The following is a 17,964-nucleotide window of genomic DNA, read 5'->3' on the forward strand; positions in this document are numbered from 1 at the left end:
TCTTTGCATAAATGTGACGTACATCCGCTATCAACACACCAATTGTTTTTCCCATAATTGAGTAATCCTCCAAAAGCTTCTGGTACAACTTCAGAGTACATTGTTGTAGCTTCCACGTTGTTTGCTTTAGCGGAATTGTCTGGCTTTTCTTTTCGGTTACAAAATTTTGCCATGTGTCCTTTCTTTCTACAGCGGTTGCATTTATACGGAAATTTCTTTTCCTTTTCAATTTCCTCCGATGACTTTTTATCGAAATTCTTCTTTGCGACCATGGCATTTTGTATTCCTGTTTCTACATGGTGCTTCCTTGAATCTCGACATTCAATGATTTTGATTCTCAGTTCTTCGGGGTCCGGTAATGTGTCTTGAGACTCCATTGTGGTGCAAAATACCTCCAAACTTGGCGGAAGGCTTAGTAAACGAGATAAGAAAATAATTCCTTACTAATTTCCAGTGACAGTTCTTTGAGTTTCTGCCACGTTGTAAACATCTCATTTAAATGTTTCCTAACATCCTGTCCGTCTTCTAGTCTCGTTACCGCTAATTTTCTGATCATCATTGATTTTCTAAGTGGTCCTTGCGTCACATGAATTTTCTGAAATTTGTCCCACATTTCTTTTGATGTCTGACAATCATTGGTTAATTCAATTTGCTCACCGGTCATTGCAAGAGTCATCAAGGATTGTGCATGCTCATCCTTTTTCAACCAGACTTTTCTTGTAATTGTTGATGCTGCTGTTGAATTTCCATTTTCTTCGATTTGTAATTCTGGTTTCACATTTTCTCCTGATGTGAATTCCCATAAGTCATTCAGATTTAAAATTGCCTTCATTTGACGACACCATGAACGATAATTTTCGTGTGTCAGTGGTGTCAATTTTTGCTGGTCCATACGATGTCAATTTTTTTCTTCAAATTAAAAAAAATGTTTCCCACGTATGTTCGTCCAGTTATTATGATGTAACTAATTTATTTCCACAACTTCCTGGTCTGGGCCCATAGCCTCTTGGAGTATTGCAGGATTCAGGAAATGATTAGCACTTATTACACAGTTATTATCGTTATTAAATTATAAATTTATTGAAAATTATATGAACAATGACTTTTATTATATCTGACATTAGAAAAATTACTTTTAGTTACTTGATCCGAATTTACGTATCAATCATTTTAACAAATTATCCTCAACACATATTAGTAAATTAGACAAGAAACATGTTAAATTGACCAATTACCCTTCACACACTATTCCATCTAAAATCTTTTCCAAATTAAATTTCTTTTTATTGATCAATTATGTGTCAATTTTAATCCCAATTTGAGAACAAGGTAGAGTCAGTGTCAGATTTTTCTAATTTCTTTTTAATAATAATAGTAATGTTTTATTGAGCTACATACCCACAATTACAAACAAAAATCAATAATATATTTCAGTATTAAAGTAACTTAACAGAGCGAAGTCAAGTTATTGTTAATAGAACACCTCAAAATGGTTTTACTACTATTTTGCACACAACCGTAACATATTCATCAGCATCAATGAAGGAAATGGATATTTAACTGATAAAGAAAGCGCTCAGTAGTTAGTCAAGCATACCCGTTGACAAAGGTGCAACGTTGTTAGTAAAAAAGCACGTGGAATGTGAAATGTAATCTTAGAAATAAGGTAAAATTTATATTGAATAATTGAATTGAATACGTAATTTAATATCGCTTTTGTTTATAAACACACAGTCACAAAACTTATTGATCTAATTAATGGGGGTACAAATGCCGAGGTTGGAGGCGTGGTCCGAAGACCGACTTAATTACATTTAACGTTGTCGAAATGATTAATTTAAATTTTGACTTTGTGAAACTATACGTTTGGACGTCAATTATTTGTAATTGCAATTAAGTTTGCTAATTACGTAAGCTGCTAGTAAATTCTATTAACTTAGCTGAAATGATTAATTAATTCCTCCTCTTATAATTGACCCATATGTTAATTTTATCACTTTGGAAGATGAATTGAAACGTTTCAAAGAAAGTTCTACTGGTTTAGGTGGATTTTGGAATGGTTATTGCGGGTGACAGACTACAGGACATTTTGACCCTAATACTGGTCCGGTGCCGAGTACTCCCATTTATGCAGTCGCTCGTAGGTAGATCGGCAAAATGTCATTTGACTATGCTGTATGCTTTCTAATTGCGGAGGGAGATTGTTTCTTCCATAACGCATTTATTGTAAAATGTTTGTGTGGAGTGCAAATGAATAAGAGTTTATTTCCAAAAATATTCATTAAGGAATAAACCTAAAAATAAAGAATCGACAGATGACGATCTCTAAAATTTTAACTTAAAATACTACAAGACAACGTAAAAATCTAGGGCTCTGACACTAACATCTAGGAGGTCAGGTATAATAAACAAATGCAATTATCGCTGTACAGTACAGTACAGTGTTTTAATGATTAGAGCTTAATGGTAAATGATGTGACGTGCGTGAAGGGAGCCAGTACACGATAGCCAGTACGCACCAGTACATCAGTACTCTGTAGTACCGTTTGAGGACGGCCAATCATTTTTGATCGCATTGTATTAAAGCTATCACACAACTAATTCTATTTACATTTACTACCTAGAAAGTACAAACTCGTATGCTTATTTATGTACCGTAGGTACATCAATATTCCATGTACTGGCTAGCGGGATTTAGACAGTAGACAGTACTAGTGTAATCTTAGGTATCTAAGAAATGAACCGCAGGTTGAATCAGTCATCAGCAGTACTAAATGGTCCTGCTGTTTGCTTATGCCCTGGTTATTAATTTCCCGTGTACTGGCTATCGGCATATGGACGGTGGCCAGTACAAGGTAATCCTTAAAAGTACCACTCAGTTGATTGGATATATATTTGCTACATAGGAAGTACGAAATCGTACTATCGCTTATTTATGTCCCGTACATCAATATCCACTGTACTGGCTATCGAGATTTGGAAGGTAGCCAGTACTAGTGTAATCCTAATGGTATCAGAAAACTGATTTTACATTTAATCAATCCTTAAGCAGTACTAAATGGTACTGCTGTTTGTTTATATCCTGGTTATCAATTTATGGAGTACTGGCTAGCGGAATTTGGACAGTAACCAGTACAAGACAACTCTTAAAGGTACCAAGAAACTGATTGTGTATGTATTCAGTACCCAAGAAGTACTAAATAGTACCGTTGTATATTAATGTGCGGGTTATCGATATCCAGTGTACTGGCTAGCTTCCAAATTCCGCCAGCCAGTACATAAAAATATCGGCGTTCTTCATAGGTAGTACATTTTTGCTGTTGTTTTAAGATAGTACTCAAACAGTACTACAGAGTACTGATGTACTGGCGCGTACCGGCTATCGTGTACTGGCTATCTTCATGTGGTGCCAAAATCTGGTAGGGCGCCAAAACCACCGCTTCGAAAAGTACTCAATTACGCCACTGGTGCGTGGTAGGTGTTAATACGCAACAATTTAAAACTGAACGCGGAATAATTTAGTAAGCGATAAAAATTAATGTGCATCGGCGCAAGTTTTCGATGATAATTCCTGTTTGTTTATTGATAATTAGTTTAATGTGGGAAGTAGCTTCGTACGTTCTGTAAATAAAAAACGTCACTGTACTGTTGAATAGATAATTATTACATAATGATTCTAATACATGTACACTACGATATTAAAGGTCAACTTCTGGTCAATCAGTAGAAAACCCGATAACCTAGTAAAATGTTTTTATAACCAATCAAGGCTGTGGATTTTTTTTGGACACTCTCGCTTCAGTAGTGTGGTGAAATTTTCCTAAACACGTGCCCGCCTCCTCGATTAGTAATCATTAAGAGCTAAACATTTCGGCGGTCTCCACTGAATGGCTACGTTAGTGCTGTGTTTGTTACTAGTGTTATATGCAAATGGCGCCCTGTGCCAAATGGACAGTTATTTTCTTCCAAAAACTATCAAGCCGATACGGTATAACTTAACGGTGGCCCCCGATACGTATAATACGGAAGCGGGATTATTTTACGGCAATGTTAATATAGACATCGAAATTTTGGAGAATACCAGAAACGTTACGATACACGTGAAATCGCTAACTATTTACACAGCTCTACTCACGATTACCGATATGAAGCGAAGAAAACGAGTTGGAATAGTCGGAACCTCTGAAGACACCGAAAGGGAGTTCTACATAATTTACTTGAACGAGGAGCTAGAAAAGGGGAAACGGTACATGTTAACATTCGGGAAATACACCGGTACCTTGCACAATGATATGGAGGGGCTGTTTTACGCAAAGTACATTAATGCCCAAAACGAAACAAAGTAGGGTGATAGGTGTAAGAGGTCTCCCTGCAATCATTGAATTCTAGGTATATGGTTGTAACAGAATTTGAACCGTCAGATGCTCGTCGCACTTTTCCATGCTTTGACGAACCCGCACTGAAAGCCACTTTCATTCTCAACATCATCAGAGAATCAACACTCATGTCTGCGTCTAATGAAGAATTACACTATACCACGTAAAGCTCTCTTGTAAATGTCGATATCCGTGCACAGTTGTTTCAGATACTTGGGTCACGGGCTGTATAGGGACACGTACAAGGAAACCGTGCCGATGTCCACTTACCTTCTGGCGTTTGTCGTTTCAGAGTTTAGGTACTATCAAAAACACCCCGGGATACGAATGATAATGAGACCTGACGCCATTGCCGAAGGCAGCATGATCTACATGCTAGACGAATCGGTTAAGTTGCTCAAAGTAATTGAGGCATACACGGGAATACCGTATGTGTTAAAGAAACTGGACATGTTAGGCGTTCCGGAAGAATATTTCTTAGACGGCGCAATGGAAAATTGGGGACTGGTCATCTACAAGTAAGTAAGTATAGGGTGTGCAAGGTCTAGTTTGCTTTGGTTTAGTGAAAAATACCTAGTCTGCACGGATCGTTCACACACTATGGACATACAGAAATGCGCCACATTTAGCGCGCACGAATTCGCTCACCAGTGGTTTGGAAATCTGGTCAGTCCCAAATCGTGGCATTATATGTGGCTGAGTGAGGGATTTGCCGCTTACTTTCAGTATTTTGTAACTGCTTTGGTAAGTTTCTCGCTCTGTTAGTGGAGTACATTTTGACTAGAACGCTAGGCTGAACCGACATGGAGACTCGATGAGCAGTACGTAGTAGAGGAGTACCAGTCCAGTCTGCGGTCCGATACCGCTCCACTAACCGAACCGATCAATTTCGTCTTTACGTCACCCGAAATGTTCCCGTCCTCTCAAATATACTATTACAAAGGTACTACCCCTCAAAATGCAACACGCATAAAATTTCTATTTTAGCTTCCGCAGTAATACGAATGACGGAACACTTTTTGACGAATCGAATTTTCGTGCAAAGTCTGAGATCTTACTTGAACAATCAGTAATCGCGCGTGAGATTCATGATCAGAACTACAAATTGTTGTTTTAGCAAATTTGGGGCAACCGTACCAAGTGATCTATTCCGCGAGTATCAACGGGCTATTAATAGGGCACGTAAAAGTCATCTACTGGGAGGATATACAGTCAACCAGATTTTAAACTCGTGGTATACCAACGTTGGACATCCACTAGTTACGGTTACCCGAAATTATCATAGCGGCACCATAGCGTTTACTCAGGTATGAATTAACCCGATCGTTGGGGTCCGTGAAGTTAGCAGAACATTGAAGGCACAAATCTCGGGACTGGGTGGATTGGTTAGTGCTTCATTTGTGCCGATTTGTGCCGTAAAAAGTTTGCCAGAAAAACATACGGTTTGGAAATTATTTCGATTTTTAGAGGTTCTGCTAATAGGCCAGTCATTGAGGATTTTTACCTGGAAATAACTCGGGAGGTACATAAATTATATATATGCTTGAGTGCGTAGAACTAAAATTCATAAAATGCACAATTCTAAACTGTCCACCGGGGCCGCCATCTTACCAAGATGGCCGTCAAAAGCGGTTTTCCGCCGATATCTCCAAAACTGTGCATTTTACGGGAAAATATGTGGTGAGCAAAATTAAAGAGACAAAAATTTCCTACAAAGAATGTAGTTAGCATATTTCCACTAAAGTTAGCCCTTGCGCAGAAAAGCAGAAATTTTTAATAACCAATGGCGTGTATTTTATCACAATAATTCATTAATCATTTAATTAATTAATCAAATTGATTAATCATTAGTCTATGATCAATTAATTTTAAGTAACATTAGATTCTCTATTTACGCAGGCCTGACGGACCTGGCGGTTCGTTAATCTCACTGTCATTTCGGGATCAACGTTGGCTTCTTTGAATTCGTCGGATTCTCCTTCTTCAGTCGATAAAGGAATATCGATACATATTCCACAAATTACGTTTGTGCCGGTTTGTGCTGTATCGCCAGGAAAATATTTTCCTGCAAGAAGTTATTTCGATTTTTAGATGTCTGTAGATGTTTTGTGAAAATTGTACCCTGGATCTTATCTTGATACATCCATGCTCAAAATCAAAGATATTGAATAAAATTGACAAGCTTTTTTTAATTTGTTTATAGAATACAACTACTTCAATTATTTATCAAACATTCACTCCTTGATACTTTAAATACAAAGTTTGTACAGAACACTTTTCAACACCTTCCCTCAAACTTTGCACAACAATGTTCATCACTTTCAGTTCATTAACATATCCCTAAACTGTTTAAATTTAATTGGCAATAATGGCTTAGTAAGTATGTCGGCTATTTGATATTCGGTGGGACAATGTATCAAATCAAATACACCTTCACTTAATTTTTCACAAATGAAATAATACCGCACATCAATGTGTTTGCTGGGCTGATTAAACTTCCCATTTTTTATTTATTTATTATTTATTGTGCTCGTGTTATCAATTTGAAATTTAAATTTTTAAATTTTCGCCTATCAACTCTTCAATCAAGGCTTTCAAAAATAAAACTTCCTTCAGAGCTTCAGCTGCACTTATGAATTCAGCTTCCGTAGATGCGAGTGCTACGATGGGTTGCCGTCTTGAACACCAGCTTATTGGTGTTCCATTAAGGAAACAGGAATACATATCCAGTAGTACTACGTCTACTTTCTAGATCATTAGCATAATCGCTATCCGTGTACACTACCATCTCATTCAAATTTCCATTCTTTTTGAAGAACAAACCTAAATGTTTGGTTCCTTTCAAATATTTTATTGTACGTTTTACGTTTTTTAACATCCGAGTCTGATGGATTTTCCAGGTATCGAGATTCCTTCCAACAGCAAAACTGATGTCCGGACGTGTTTTTGAACTGAGCTAGAGCAGATTTCCTACTGCTTCACGATATGGGAAAATACCTTTTAAATTTGCGATCAGTCTCATCTTTTGTAACGCGACCCCCCCTTTCGATTTAAACTTTTGGGAGCACTTGTCACTCCCGTTTGGGCTTTGCCCTTAGGGGGGCGAAACTAGCAAAAAAATGGTTTCCCCTTGAATCAAAATTGACGGGTCCGAAGATTTTTTTCGTAAATGTTTTGAGGTTCCCAAAATAGGCTCTGTTTCGTTTAGTTTCTAGATCAGCTTTTGTTTCACATCGCCTACTGTGGTTTAAAGTAGTATATAAAGTGTATATAAATCGCATATATCATCTATGATATTACTTTTCCGCACCCATATATGGGTAAGTTAAGTATTGTTTTCATCACAGAAAAAAAGTCCGTTGTCGTTGTCCGAGTTGTAATTATAATTAGCACGATAACTCAAAATTGAATGGGACAAATTGCGTACATTTTTTCAAACCTTGCCGTGTGGAGAAGGCACCCATTAATTTCCAAACTGGTAGGCCGTAATCTTCTGCACATGCGCAAAAGTAACTTTGTTACTTATGGACCGATCTTACTGAAATTTTAACATTAGCATCCTTTACTAAAGGCAAATCGATCGATTATTTCAAACATATCAAAAGCTTCTTTCGCGCATGTGCAAAAGTAAATTTCTTATTTGTTGACTAATTTTTGTGAAATTTTAACGGTAAATCAAATTGAACATCCATGTAGTTATTTGCCAAATCGATTAGATACTTCGCTCAATAAAAAGTGCTGGGTCTCAACAGATGCTACGGTGCGGAAAAGTTAACCTTTGATTTTTTGATATTGATATTGAAATTGATTAAAGAACAACTTCAAATACTCATTTAAAAGCTTTAAACTGGAATCCAAACCGTAAGGTTTTTTTGACGGTGGATCATTATCTGAAATTTTTTTACTGTCACTTCTAATTCCTAGTCTATCATGGAAAGCGTTTATTCTTACCATTCCATGCTATAGTAATTTATTTTAAAGATTTTAGTCCATAAAACAATAACTTCAAGGCAGTATTTTATTATTATTAATGGAAAAAAGAAATTTTCCTTTCAAGCGACTGTGAGGTGGCGCCGCCTAACGAAGGTAACCAAAAGTAAGTGCTAAGTGGTCGTCATTAGGGATAGAAAGAAAAACAGTGATGCATGGTTTTCTTGCGTAGGAGCGTGACGATGTGGTTAGAGCTGCATATCAATTAGTCACGTGCAAGGTCACGTGGCGCTCTTAACGTAAAATTAACATAAATAATCACATACCAAACAAATAAAGTCCATAATGCTGGCTAAAAGGAATTGAATATAACAATTTATAACTGATTGATTTAACTAATAAAATTTAAAAATTGACATCTCTATCACCATAGAAGATTGCGACGACTAAAATAAAATCTTAAAATTAATTGATCATGGACTAATTTATGGAACGCCGTTTTAGTATTTATACCAACATTTTATCATGTATCATTTTAAATAACAGTCAATCTTATGTCTCTAAATTTTTCGTTTGTTGTTTTTATCTTACGTATTAAGAGATTGATTAAAAAAATGTTGATTAATTAAGATGATACATGAATTAAAATGTTTGTTGATAATTTTAATTAGGCGCTAGTATACACGTAGTCAAATAGACTAAACTGTAGTTCCCGAAACTTCCGCACAATCAGAGATACGAATTAAAATTATCAACAATCATTTTAATTAATGTAACATTTTAATTCAACAATCACTTTAAATAATTCTTGCCGATTTTAACAGCATGAATTCATATGATTGTTGAATTAAAATGTTCTCTGAAAATATTTGTACAATTTTATTCCAAAATTTCACAATGTGCCATTTTAAATAACAGTCAATCGTATGCCTCTACTTTTTACGTTTGTTGTTATTGTCTTACGTATTAAATATGATTGTTTAAAAAATGTTACTTAATAAAAATGGGAAATGAATTATATTGTTATATTGAATGAGTGTATATGAAACTGTATTTCAACAAACAATTAATAACAAACAATTAAATTGAATTGCAAGAAATACTTCGATTAATAAAACGATTTTGTCCAACAAATATAAAATTCATTCATTTTAAATGTGGAATTAAAATTATCAACAAACATTTTAATTCATCAGTCATATAAATTCGACGATTTGAAAATTGAAGCCGAATATTTTCAACAATCACTTTAATTCAACAAACAAATAAATTTTTATTGTTAGACGTAGTAAAAGAATCTTTTAAAATGATTGCTGAATTAATATGATTGTTGAATTAAAATGTTACATGAATTAAAATGTTTGTTGATAATTTTAATTAGGCGCTAGTATACACGTACCCAAATACACTAAAGGATAGGTCCTGAAACTTCCGCACAATCACAGATACGAATTAAAATTATCAACAAACATTTTAATTCATGTAACATTTTAATTCAACAATCATTTTAAATAATGCTTTCCGATTTCAACAGCACGAATTAATATGATTGTTGAATTAAAATGTTTGTTCATAATTTTAATCCCACATTTAATATGAATAAATTTTTATGTTTGTTGAATTAGTTCTAGTTAGTTATATTACTGTTCGTTTATGTATTCGTTTTTTGATTTGTATTGTTAAACTTTCGTTATACACATTGCTATATAATTCATACATCATTTCAATTAAGTGAAGTTTTTTAAACAAACATATTTAATGTTTCACATAAACACAACAAACAATAAATCGGGAAATAAAATTAACTGTTGTTTATAATGTTACATTCTAAACTTTCGCAATAAAAAGTAAAACGGCGTTCCATACTAATTGATTAATCAATTTGATTAATTAATTAAATGATTAATGAATTATTTTGATAAAATATATGCCACTGGTTATTAAAAATTTCTGAATTTCTGCGTAAGGGCTAACTAGTGAAAATATGCTAATTACATTTTTTGTAGGATATTTTCGTTTCTTTAATTTTGATCACCACATATTTTCTCGTAAAATGCGCAGTTTTGGAGATATCGGCAGAAAACCGCTTTTGACGGCCATCTTGGTAAGATGGCGACCCCGGCGGCAAGTTTAGAATTGTGCATTTTATGAATTTTAGTTCTACGCACTCAAGCATACAAAATTTCTGTACTTCCCGAGTTATTTCCAGGTAAAAATCCTCAATGACTGGCCTATTAGCAGAACCTCTAAAAATCGAAATAATTTCCAAACCGTATGTTTTGCTGGCAAACTTTTTACGGCACAAACGAAGCACTAACCAACCCACCTAGTCTCGACATTTGTGCCTTCAATGTTCTGCTAACTTCACGGACCCCGACCGTTGAGCTACTTACACCAACTTTTAGCAAACGTTTTATAAAAATGGAGATACCGACGGAAATCTATGGTATATACCAATAACTTACTATCTGCACAAAAGTGGTCCACGTAGCTTTTCCGATACCACCACCGACATGTGGCTCGTCAATGCTACCGGCACGATCAACAACAGATTCGATGACGATTGGATTATAGTAAACAAGCACGTAATAGGTACCCACCTATCACTCGCTTCCCCATTTTCTAACGGTTTCGTTTAGGGTACTACAGAGTAAATTACGACTCAGAAAATTGGAGAAGGGTAACCAATTTTCTACGCACGCAGGATTTAAAAATAATACCGCCGACAAACCGTGCCCAATTGTTGGACGATGCCATCTACTTAGCTCAGTGTTCAAAACTCGATTTTGAAGTCGCCCTGAACGTCACCACGTATTTGTATAGAGAAACTGACTATATACCAATTAAATCTTTTCTGACGAACATCGAGGATTTGGATAGAAATCTCGCATCTAAACCGGAATATGACCTTTTTAAGGTAACTGAATTCCCTATGTCTATTTTTAAATAGCAAAATTTCTTCTGAAAGGTGCTTAATTTTATGCAAAATATCTTCTTAAAACAAATAAAGATCTAGCAGTCGAAGTTTACAATGTATTCCTTATGGAAATAATTCCATGGCCGATTATGATTGAATCCAAATTCGTTCGTTTATTGTCTCGCATAGTCACCATCAACATGGCCATGGAATTATTGCCATAAGAAATACATTGTAAAGTTCGAGGAAAAAATGTAAAGTTGATTCCCAAATGAAATACCAAATGTTTAGTATCACTGGTTTTGTAATTTTTTTCTCTATTGAGTGACGTAAAAATCCAATATGGCGTCCATTTAAAATAAGGAAGTTGATGTCAATATCTCGGAAACCGCCATTAAAAAAAAATTCTCTACGTTCATTGAATTTATGCTATCCAATCATGATTTTTTTCGATAGCTCTCTGTTACCAAAATATGCGAACGCGATATGCAAAATGGCTGCCATCAAGTTCACGACAGCGGCACCTAAAATCGAATACTTTTGATCTTTGCTAGCTATACGATAAATATATTAGTGATTGGCGTACCACAAAGGTCATTCAGTCTATTAGTTAAAGCAACCGCGCTTGAAGATAAAGGTGAGGAGCAGTTTGGGTTGGTAGAGACCGCAACACCATAACGAACCAAATAGCGAAAAAAGTAGAACAAGAGCTTTTAATCTAGTAGCGACACCGTTGTAGAGACGGATAGACGTATCATATGAGCCATGTTGCCATTTAAAAACCTCAAAAACAACTGGTGCTAATTAAGTGCCCTATCCCCGAATTAAATGCTCCTTTTTTTTAACATTATTACATGTTCTGCCAAGTTCATATGAACTTAGCAGAGCACTACCTTAAAAACCCAAGAAAATGAACAGTGAACTAACTATAATTAGGTGCTAATTAAGTGTCCTATTCCCGAATTAAATGCTCCTTTTTTTTTAATTATGAACCTGGCAGAACATGTAATAATTTTTAAAAAAAGGAGCATTTAATTCGGGAATAGGACACTTAATTAGCACCTAATTATGCAATATGTTTGATTGTATTCTGCTGACCTTGCTCTGCTAGGTTCATGGACATGTTGGATATCCTGCAGAATTTCCCTATTCGGCGATCATTACTTTTGTTAAAGACTGTACTTCTTGCGCTAAATTTATATACTTTTGAGAATTATGAAATTTAATTTAAGGACGCCAGAGGCGAATTGAGAAATTTGCGACCTAATAAATTGAACACTTATACGAGCACATTCGTTTTGTCAAAAAAGTCACTTTGATTGCAGTCAAGAGAAGTATCAGGGAGATGATAGCTACTATTAAATACCAGGCATTAGTATAGATAGATAATCATCCAGTTTCATTCTCTGGTGTTCTAGCCAACAGTACACTAGTAAGAAATACATAGTGTAATGGATATTCCAGAAATTTCGATAGACATCGAGACGCCATGAAAGATTAGTCATCGGCGATAAAGAGAGATGGCGGATATGATGCAATCTATCGGGAAATATGGCGTATTTTGTTCGAGAACATTCTAGAATACTCTGGAGCGTTCGGAATCGTTCGAGGACCTTCGAACAAGAGATGCGTTTGTTATATAAGCAAATCGAATTGCGTTTCAGTTCTGTTCCAATTTCAACGCCGCTGTGATAAATTGTGTAGATATATGCGAGTGATAAATACTATTCCAGCTACTATAAATCAATTCATTTCAAGATTGTTATACATTTATTGTTAATTAATTGTAAATAAATAAAGCACGTAATAAAATGTACGTTGCACTAGTACCTTTTTCTCGTTTTGCAAGTCGGCACTTTCATCAGCTTTTCCTTGATACTATTTGTGGCGAAAATCCACGTCTCATTTCGTATTTTACCCTCTTCCTTAAAATTAATTTTGCACGAGGGTGATTTTTATTCTGTGGATGAATGCCACCCGGAGACCAAAACTGTTTCGTTGAAAATAAATCCGAGAATGAATAGATTGATTAGATTTAAGCCACTTTTGTTCTATAAAGTGATTACTTTTCGAGCTATTAAATAACCAAGAAACAATGCATTTTCGGGGAAAACTCATAGAACCTTTTTAGAGTGTTTGAAAAAAACGTTTTCGTTTTCTGTAAAATTTATTAATGTACTTGTCATATACTCTAAAAGTTTGAGCCGTTTAAAGTGATTAGTTTTGAAAAAAGTGAGCTTGATGTGAAATGAGCGTTTTTGTAATTTTGCAAAAAAAAATGAGTTCAAAATAGTGCAGTATTATTTAACACGCACAATTTATAACATAACACGAACGAAAGCATAATATTTCACTTAGACCTCGATGTTAAAACTGATTGACTACACGCGATACAAAATGCTTCCAACTGTACATTTCTAAATCTTTTCCCTATAAACGGGTATGCTTGACTGCCTCCCGAACGCTTTCTTTACAAGTTAAATATCCATTCTTTAAGAACACCAGAAGCCATGCTAGACACGTTAATGTTTCGCCTTTATTGCTTTTTTAGTTTTAAAGCTCTTGAAAAAGTATGTGGGTCTTCCCATCAACCGTTTCGAAAAACACCCTACAAATATTATTTGGCTTCATCGTATTTCCTAGAATACATACAGCTATACCAACTCTTTTAATTGTAGACTTACATCAAGTGGTTACTACGAAAAGCATATAAAAAAATCGGCCTTCAAGAAAGTCCTCACGACGGCCATGTTGATCGTTTACTAAGAAGACTTTTAGCGGAGTGGATGTGTAAATTTGAAGACGAATCTTGCCAACAAGTTGGAATACAGCATGTGAGAAGGTGGAGATCTAGTGGTGTATTGCATTTATCGCCCGATTTGCAACAATTTATTTTGTGTGGAGGAATACAAATCGCAACGGAAGATGAGTGGAATTTTGTGCTTCAGCGGTACTATCTTACCAAAGATTCCAACTTGAAAACTCAATTGATACGAGGTTTGAGTTGTATTGACAAAACATCAATGATTATCAAGTAGGTATTCCGATAGCGCACAATGAATTATCACCTACTTATAGCTTCTTGGACATTATTTTTACGTTTAAAAACGCGATTACTCCTGAAGACAGGTCGATAGCAGTTGGTAGCATGATGCAGTTTAGTGATAATGGAATGGATACAGCACTCAAGTATTTCATTGAGAAACGTTACCCAAAGTCGACGTAAGCTACCGTTATTCACTAATATTTTATTTATTTATTTATTCAGGTATAAGGCGAACTTTAATGCTGTCAGTATGGTAATCGCTCTACCAAGTCGCTACCAGTACCAGGTTTGTGCTCTTTGCAAGGAAAGCGCACATAATTCTCTTTTTTCAGATTGACATACTGAAACGTCAGCAGGGCTCTATTAATCTTCCGGTTTACTTTTACAACGACGAGGCCCTAACCGATGACGAACTTTTCTTCGGGATTCAAGTAGCGCATTGGTTACAAATTTATAGCAAAGATGTCATTCAGAGTAGCCATTTACACTAGGAACTTATTAATACAGTGTTATAGGAAGAAATTTTTGAAAATTATAATTTAAATTGAACCGCTGTTTCAACCCAACGCTCTTAATATAAATGCGAATAGATTTGTGGCTATTTTTTAAAAAAGTACCTCGCGGTCGAGCCGATCCCCGACCGAGTTTTGTATACAATTTTTTATTGGCCCGTAGCACAATCAACGACTTTTTCCCATCTGGCAAATTGCACCGATTTTCATAAAAATTTGAATATCTACTTACTTACCCTTTTCTTCGAAGTTGAACCTGCACCGGGGGTTCTTCTATCGTATGGGTGGTTGCCACATTTTCTGAGGGGTGAAAAATATTTTAGTTAATACAATCGGAATCAATAGATCGGAATACATTATAAACAATTAAGAAATTTTTGTTTACATCTATAGTACCTACATTGATCTACAAGTTTAGAAAAGTGTTACTTTTCTGGTGAGTGTAAATGTTTGAATTCACGAGTGAGCGCAGCTCACGAGTGGATCAAATTTGCACGAGCATAGAAATTCACTTTTCTTACGTGTAGATCATGCTATTTTTTCGTGTAGTTTACAAAAATAACTCTAATTGTAACGTTTTGTTTTGATGTCGAAGAATAATTTATTATAATATCAAAGTATGTTGAGCATTTGTTGACATGGTAATAAAACAGACGAACAAGTAAATAATTTGTGAATAACGCTCATTTAAAATGAGTCAATCAAACGGGAATAATGAAGAAATTTTACAATTGGTATTAGAAGCAGAGTCAAGTTTATTACCTAAAAAGTCCAAAGTAAAGTACGAGAAATGTTACCTACAGTTCTGTGACTGGAGAAATATAACAAAAAAATCGAGAGTTCTATCTTTGGATAACGTAAAGGAGTTTTTAGAAAAGTCTCCTGATGACAAGTTTCTGTTTATAAAGGTCGTGTTGGTAATTGCCCTGCAAGGAGCCTGTCGGGCGGAAGAATTACGGTTACTAAAAGTGGATGATGTAGAAGATTGCGGAAATATTTTGGTGATAACATTACACGACACAAAATCAAAGAAAAAACGAGTCTTCACAGTTACATCGGAGGATGGAGTGAACGCAATTGAGCTTTACAGGAAGTACTTAAATTTAAGACCGAAAAATGTGGACCATCGCAGACTATTTATATTTTATAAACAGGGCAAGTGTACAAAGCAACCAGTTGGTATAAACACTTTCTACAGTTTGCCAAAGAAAATTGCTGCGTACTTAGGTCTACCGGAGCCGAACAGCTTTACAGGCCATTGTTTTCAAAGAACATCAGCGACTTTTTTGGCCGACAGTGGAGCGGACATCCTGGTTTTGAAAAGACACGGTGGCTGGCGTAGTAGTGCTGTTGCAGAAGCATATGTCGAGGATAGCATTGAAAATAAAGTAAAAATTTCAAAAAAAATTTTGTGTAGTTCGAGCGAAGGCCATTCTTCAATCTCTGAAATATCAGGCCATTCTTCAATTTCTGAAACGTCGACTACAACAGAAGCAACAAGCGAAGTGGTTAACTCTAATTTGTCACTGACTGCGTTGCAGTCACTTTCCTCATCTTCTGGTGTAATATTTAATAAGTTAACAAATTGTTCATTTATTATTTACAACAATAAACAAAATGAATGAAAAAAAGTGTTGCTAACTGAAATCGTGAAGAAAAGTGTTGCTAACAAGAAAAGTCTCACTTTTCTTCACGATTTTGGATTTAACAATGCGTCACTTTTCTATTAACTACACAAAAAAGGTTTTTTTACCTATAAATTAAGTGTCAATTTTTCAACCCAAAACCCTTCGTTTTCAGACGATGCTCTCAGTGGAAAAAATTGTTAGTAAAAATGTGGTTCACAAGAAACGGAGTGATAGCTTGTTGAAAGTTGTATACGGATGTATACGGTGTGGTATAAAAAAGTCCACCCTTAATAATAATGAACATTAAGCGTAATATTGTTCTGCGGTTTTAATTATACCTATACCTATACCTAATAGAAAAAGGTCGGACGTTAATGAAACTTTGGGGTGTTGTTTAGGGATTGGTTATTACATTTTCTGAACTTTTTTACCTCAAGGACCCTGTACAACAAAAAATGTTTGACGTTCTCCCGGTTTTTCTCAATAACTTTTTAGCGCATTTTTTTAAGAATTAAAGGGGGGCACCCATGAATTATTTCGTGAGATGCTGCTATTGAAAGTAAAACATCCATAACTTTTACATACGACCATTGAGTAATATCCTTCACTCAACGATTATTATGCAGTCTGTTTTTTACGGTGGGCCCGGAAATTTTAAAAAAATTTATCGTTCTGACATCTAACGTTAGTTTGTTGAATAGAATTCTATTTGAAGTCACTACGTGCAGGAAATGACTACTGCGTTAGTTGCAGTTTTCTGTCATAAGGTGGCGACGTCTGTGCGAATACTATGGTAATAATGAAGTGCCCTGTATTTATTGGCAACAAGTAGCATAATCAATCTACTATTTTCACGGCAGATGTCATAACTATGTTCAAGAAAATAGCGTGAGATGTCAGGACTATACATATTATGAAATTTGCCGCCTACCGTAGTTTTGCTGTATGATGTTACATTTAGGCGGTCCAAGAATAAACAATTACAAATCACATAAACTTCAGCATTTATAATTGGTTGCTGTGTACTTGCTTACAAATCTGTAGCAGATATTCAGTAATCACAAGCAGAAAATACGAACATTTGTTCGTTATTTGTAGTATCAATTTGTTACGATTTGTGTTTGCTTATCCACAGTATAAGTTATGCACAGAGCTGGACAGAATACTTTCAAAAAGTATTTGAATACTAAACACTTTTACGCCCAGCACAATCAAATACTAAATACAGATACTTTGAAAAGTATTCAAATACTTTAGAATGTATATTCGAGTACTATAAAAAGTATTGGAATAGGTACTTTGAAAACTATTTCATTAGATTACTTTGAAAAGTATTCAAATACAGTAAAATACTATATATATAAAAATTTAAGGACATTTCTTATATCAGTTATATCCTTAAGAACAAGTATACCAGTTTTTAAAGCGATCGTACGTCATGCACAATTGCACATGACACATACACCTTTCTGAAATTAATCCTAGCTTTTGATTCTTTTGTATCCGTCCGTCTGTCCGTGTGCACAGTAACTTGTTTAGAAACGTTCGATCGCTT

The 17,964-nt window shown here is 35.2% G+C and overlaps 1 protein-coding gene across 1 annotated transcript; it reads left to right on the plus strand.

Moving 5' to 3' along the window:
• The first annotated feature begins 3,714 nt into the window (after window positions 1–3,714).
• On the plus strand, window positions 3,715–14,860 carry LOC116166933 (aminopeptidase N-like). Its single transcript, XM_031482147.1, has 13 exons — window positions 3,715–4,342; window positions 4,390–4,539; window positions 4,586–4,894; window positions 4,940–5,120; window positions 5,169–5,319; window positions 5,364–5,445; window positions 5,494–5,683; window positions 10,712–10,898; window positions 10,946–11,223; window positions 13,902–14,257; window positions 14,302–14,445; window positions 14,492–14,555; window positions 14,602–14,860. Exons 1-13 carry the CDS (start codon window positions 3,888–3,890, stop codon window positions 14,758–14,760), a joined length of 2,706 nt encoding a protein of 901 aa, XP_031338007.1. The 5' UTR covers window positions 3,715–3,887; the 3' UTR covers window positions 14,761–14,860.
• The last annotated feature ends 3,104 nt before the right edge of the window (window positions 14,861–17,964 follow it).

Source organism: Photinus pyralis, unplaced genomic scaffold, assembly GCF_008802855.1.
Source record: "Photinus pyralis isolate 1611_PpyrPB1 unplaced genomic scaffold, Ppyr1.3 Ppyr1.4_LG3b, whole genome shotgun sequence".
NCBI lineage: Eukaryota > Metazoa > Arthropoda > Insecta > Coleoptera > Lampyridae > Photinus > Photinus pyralis.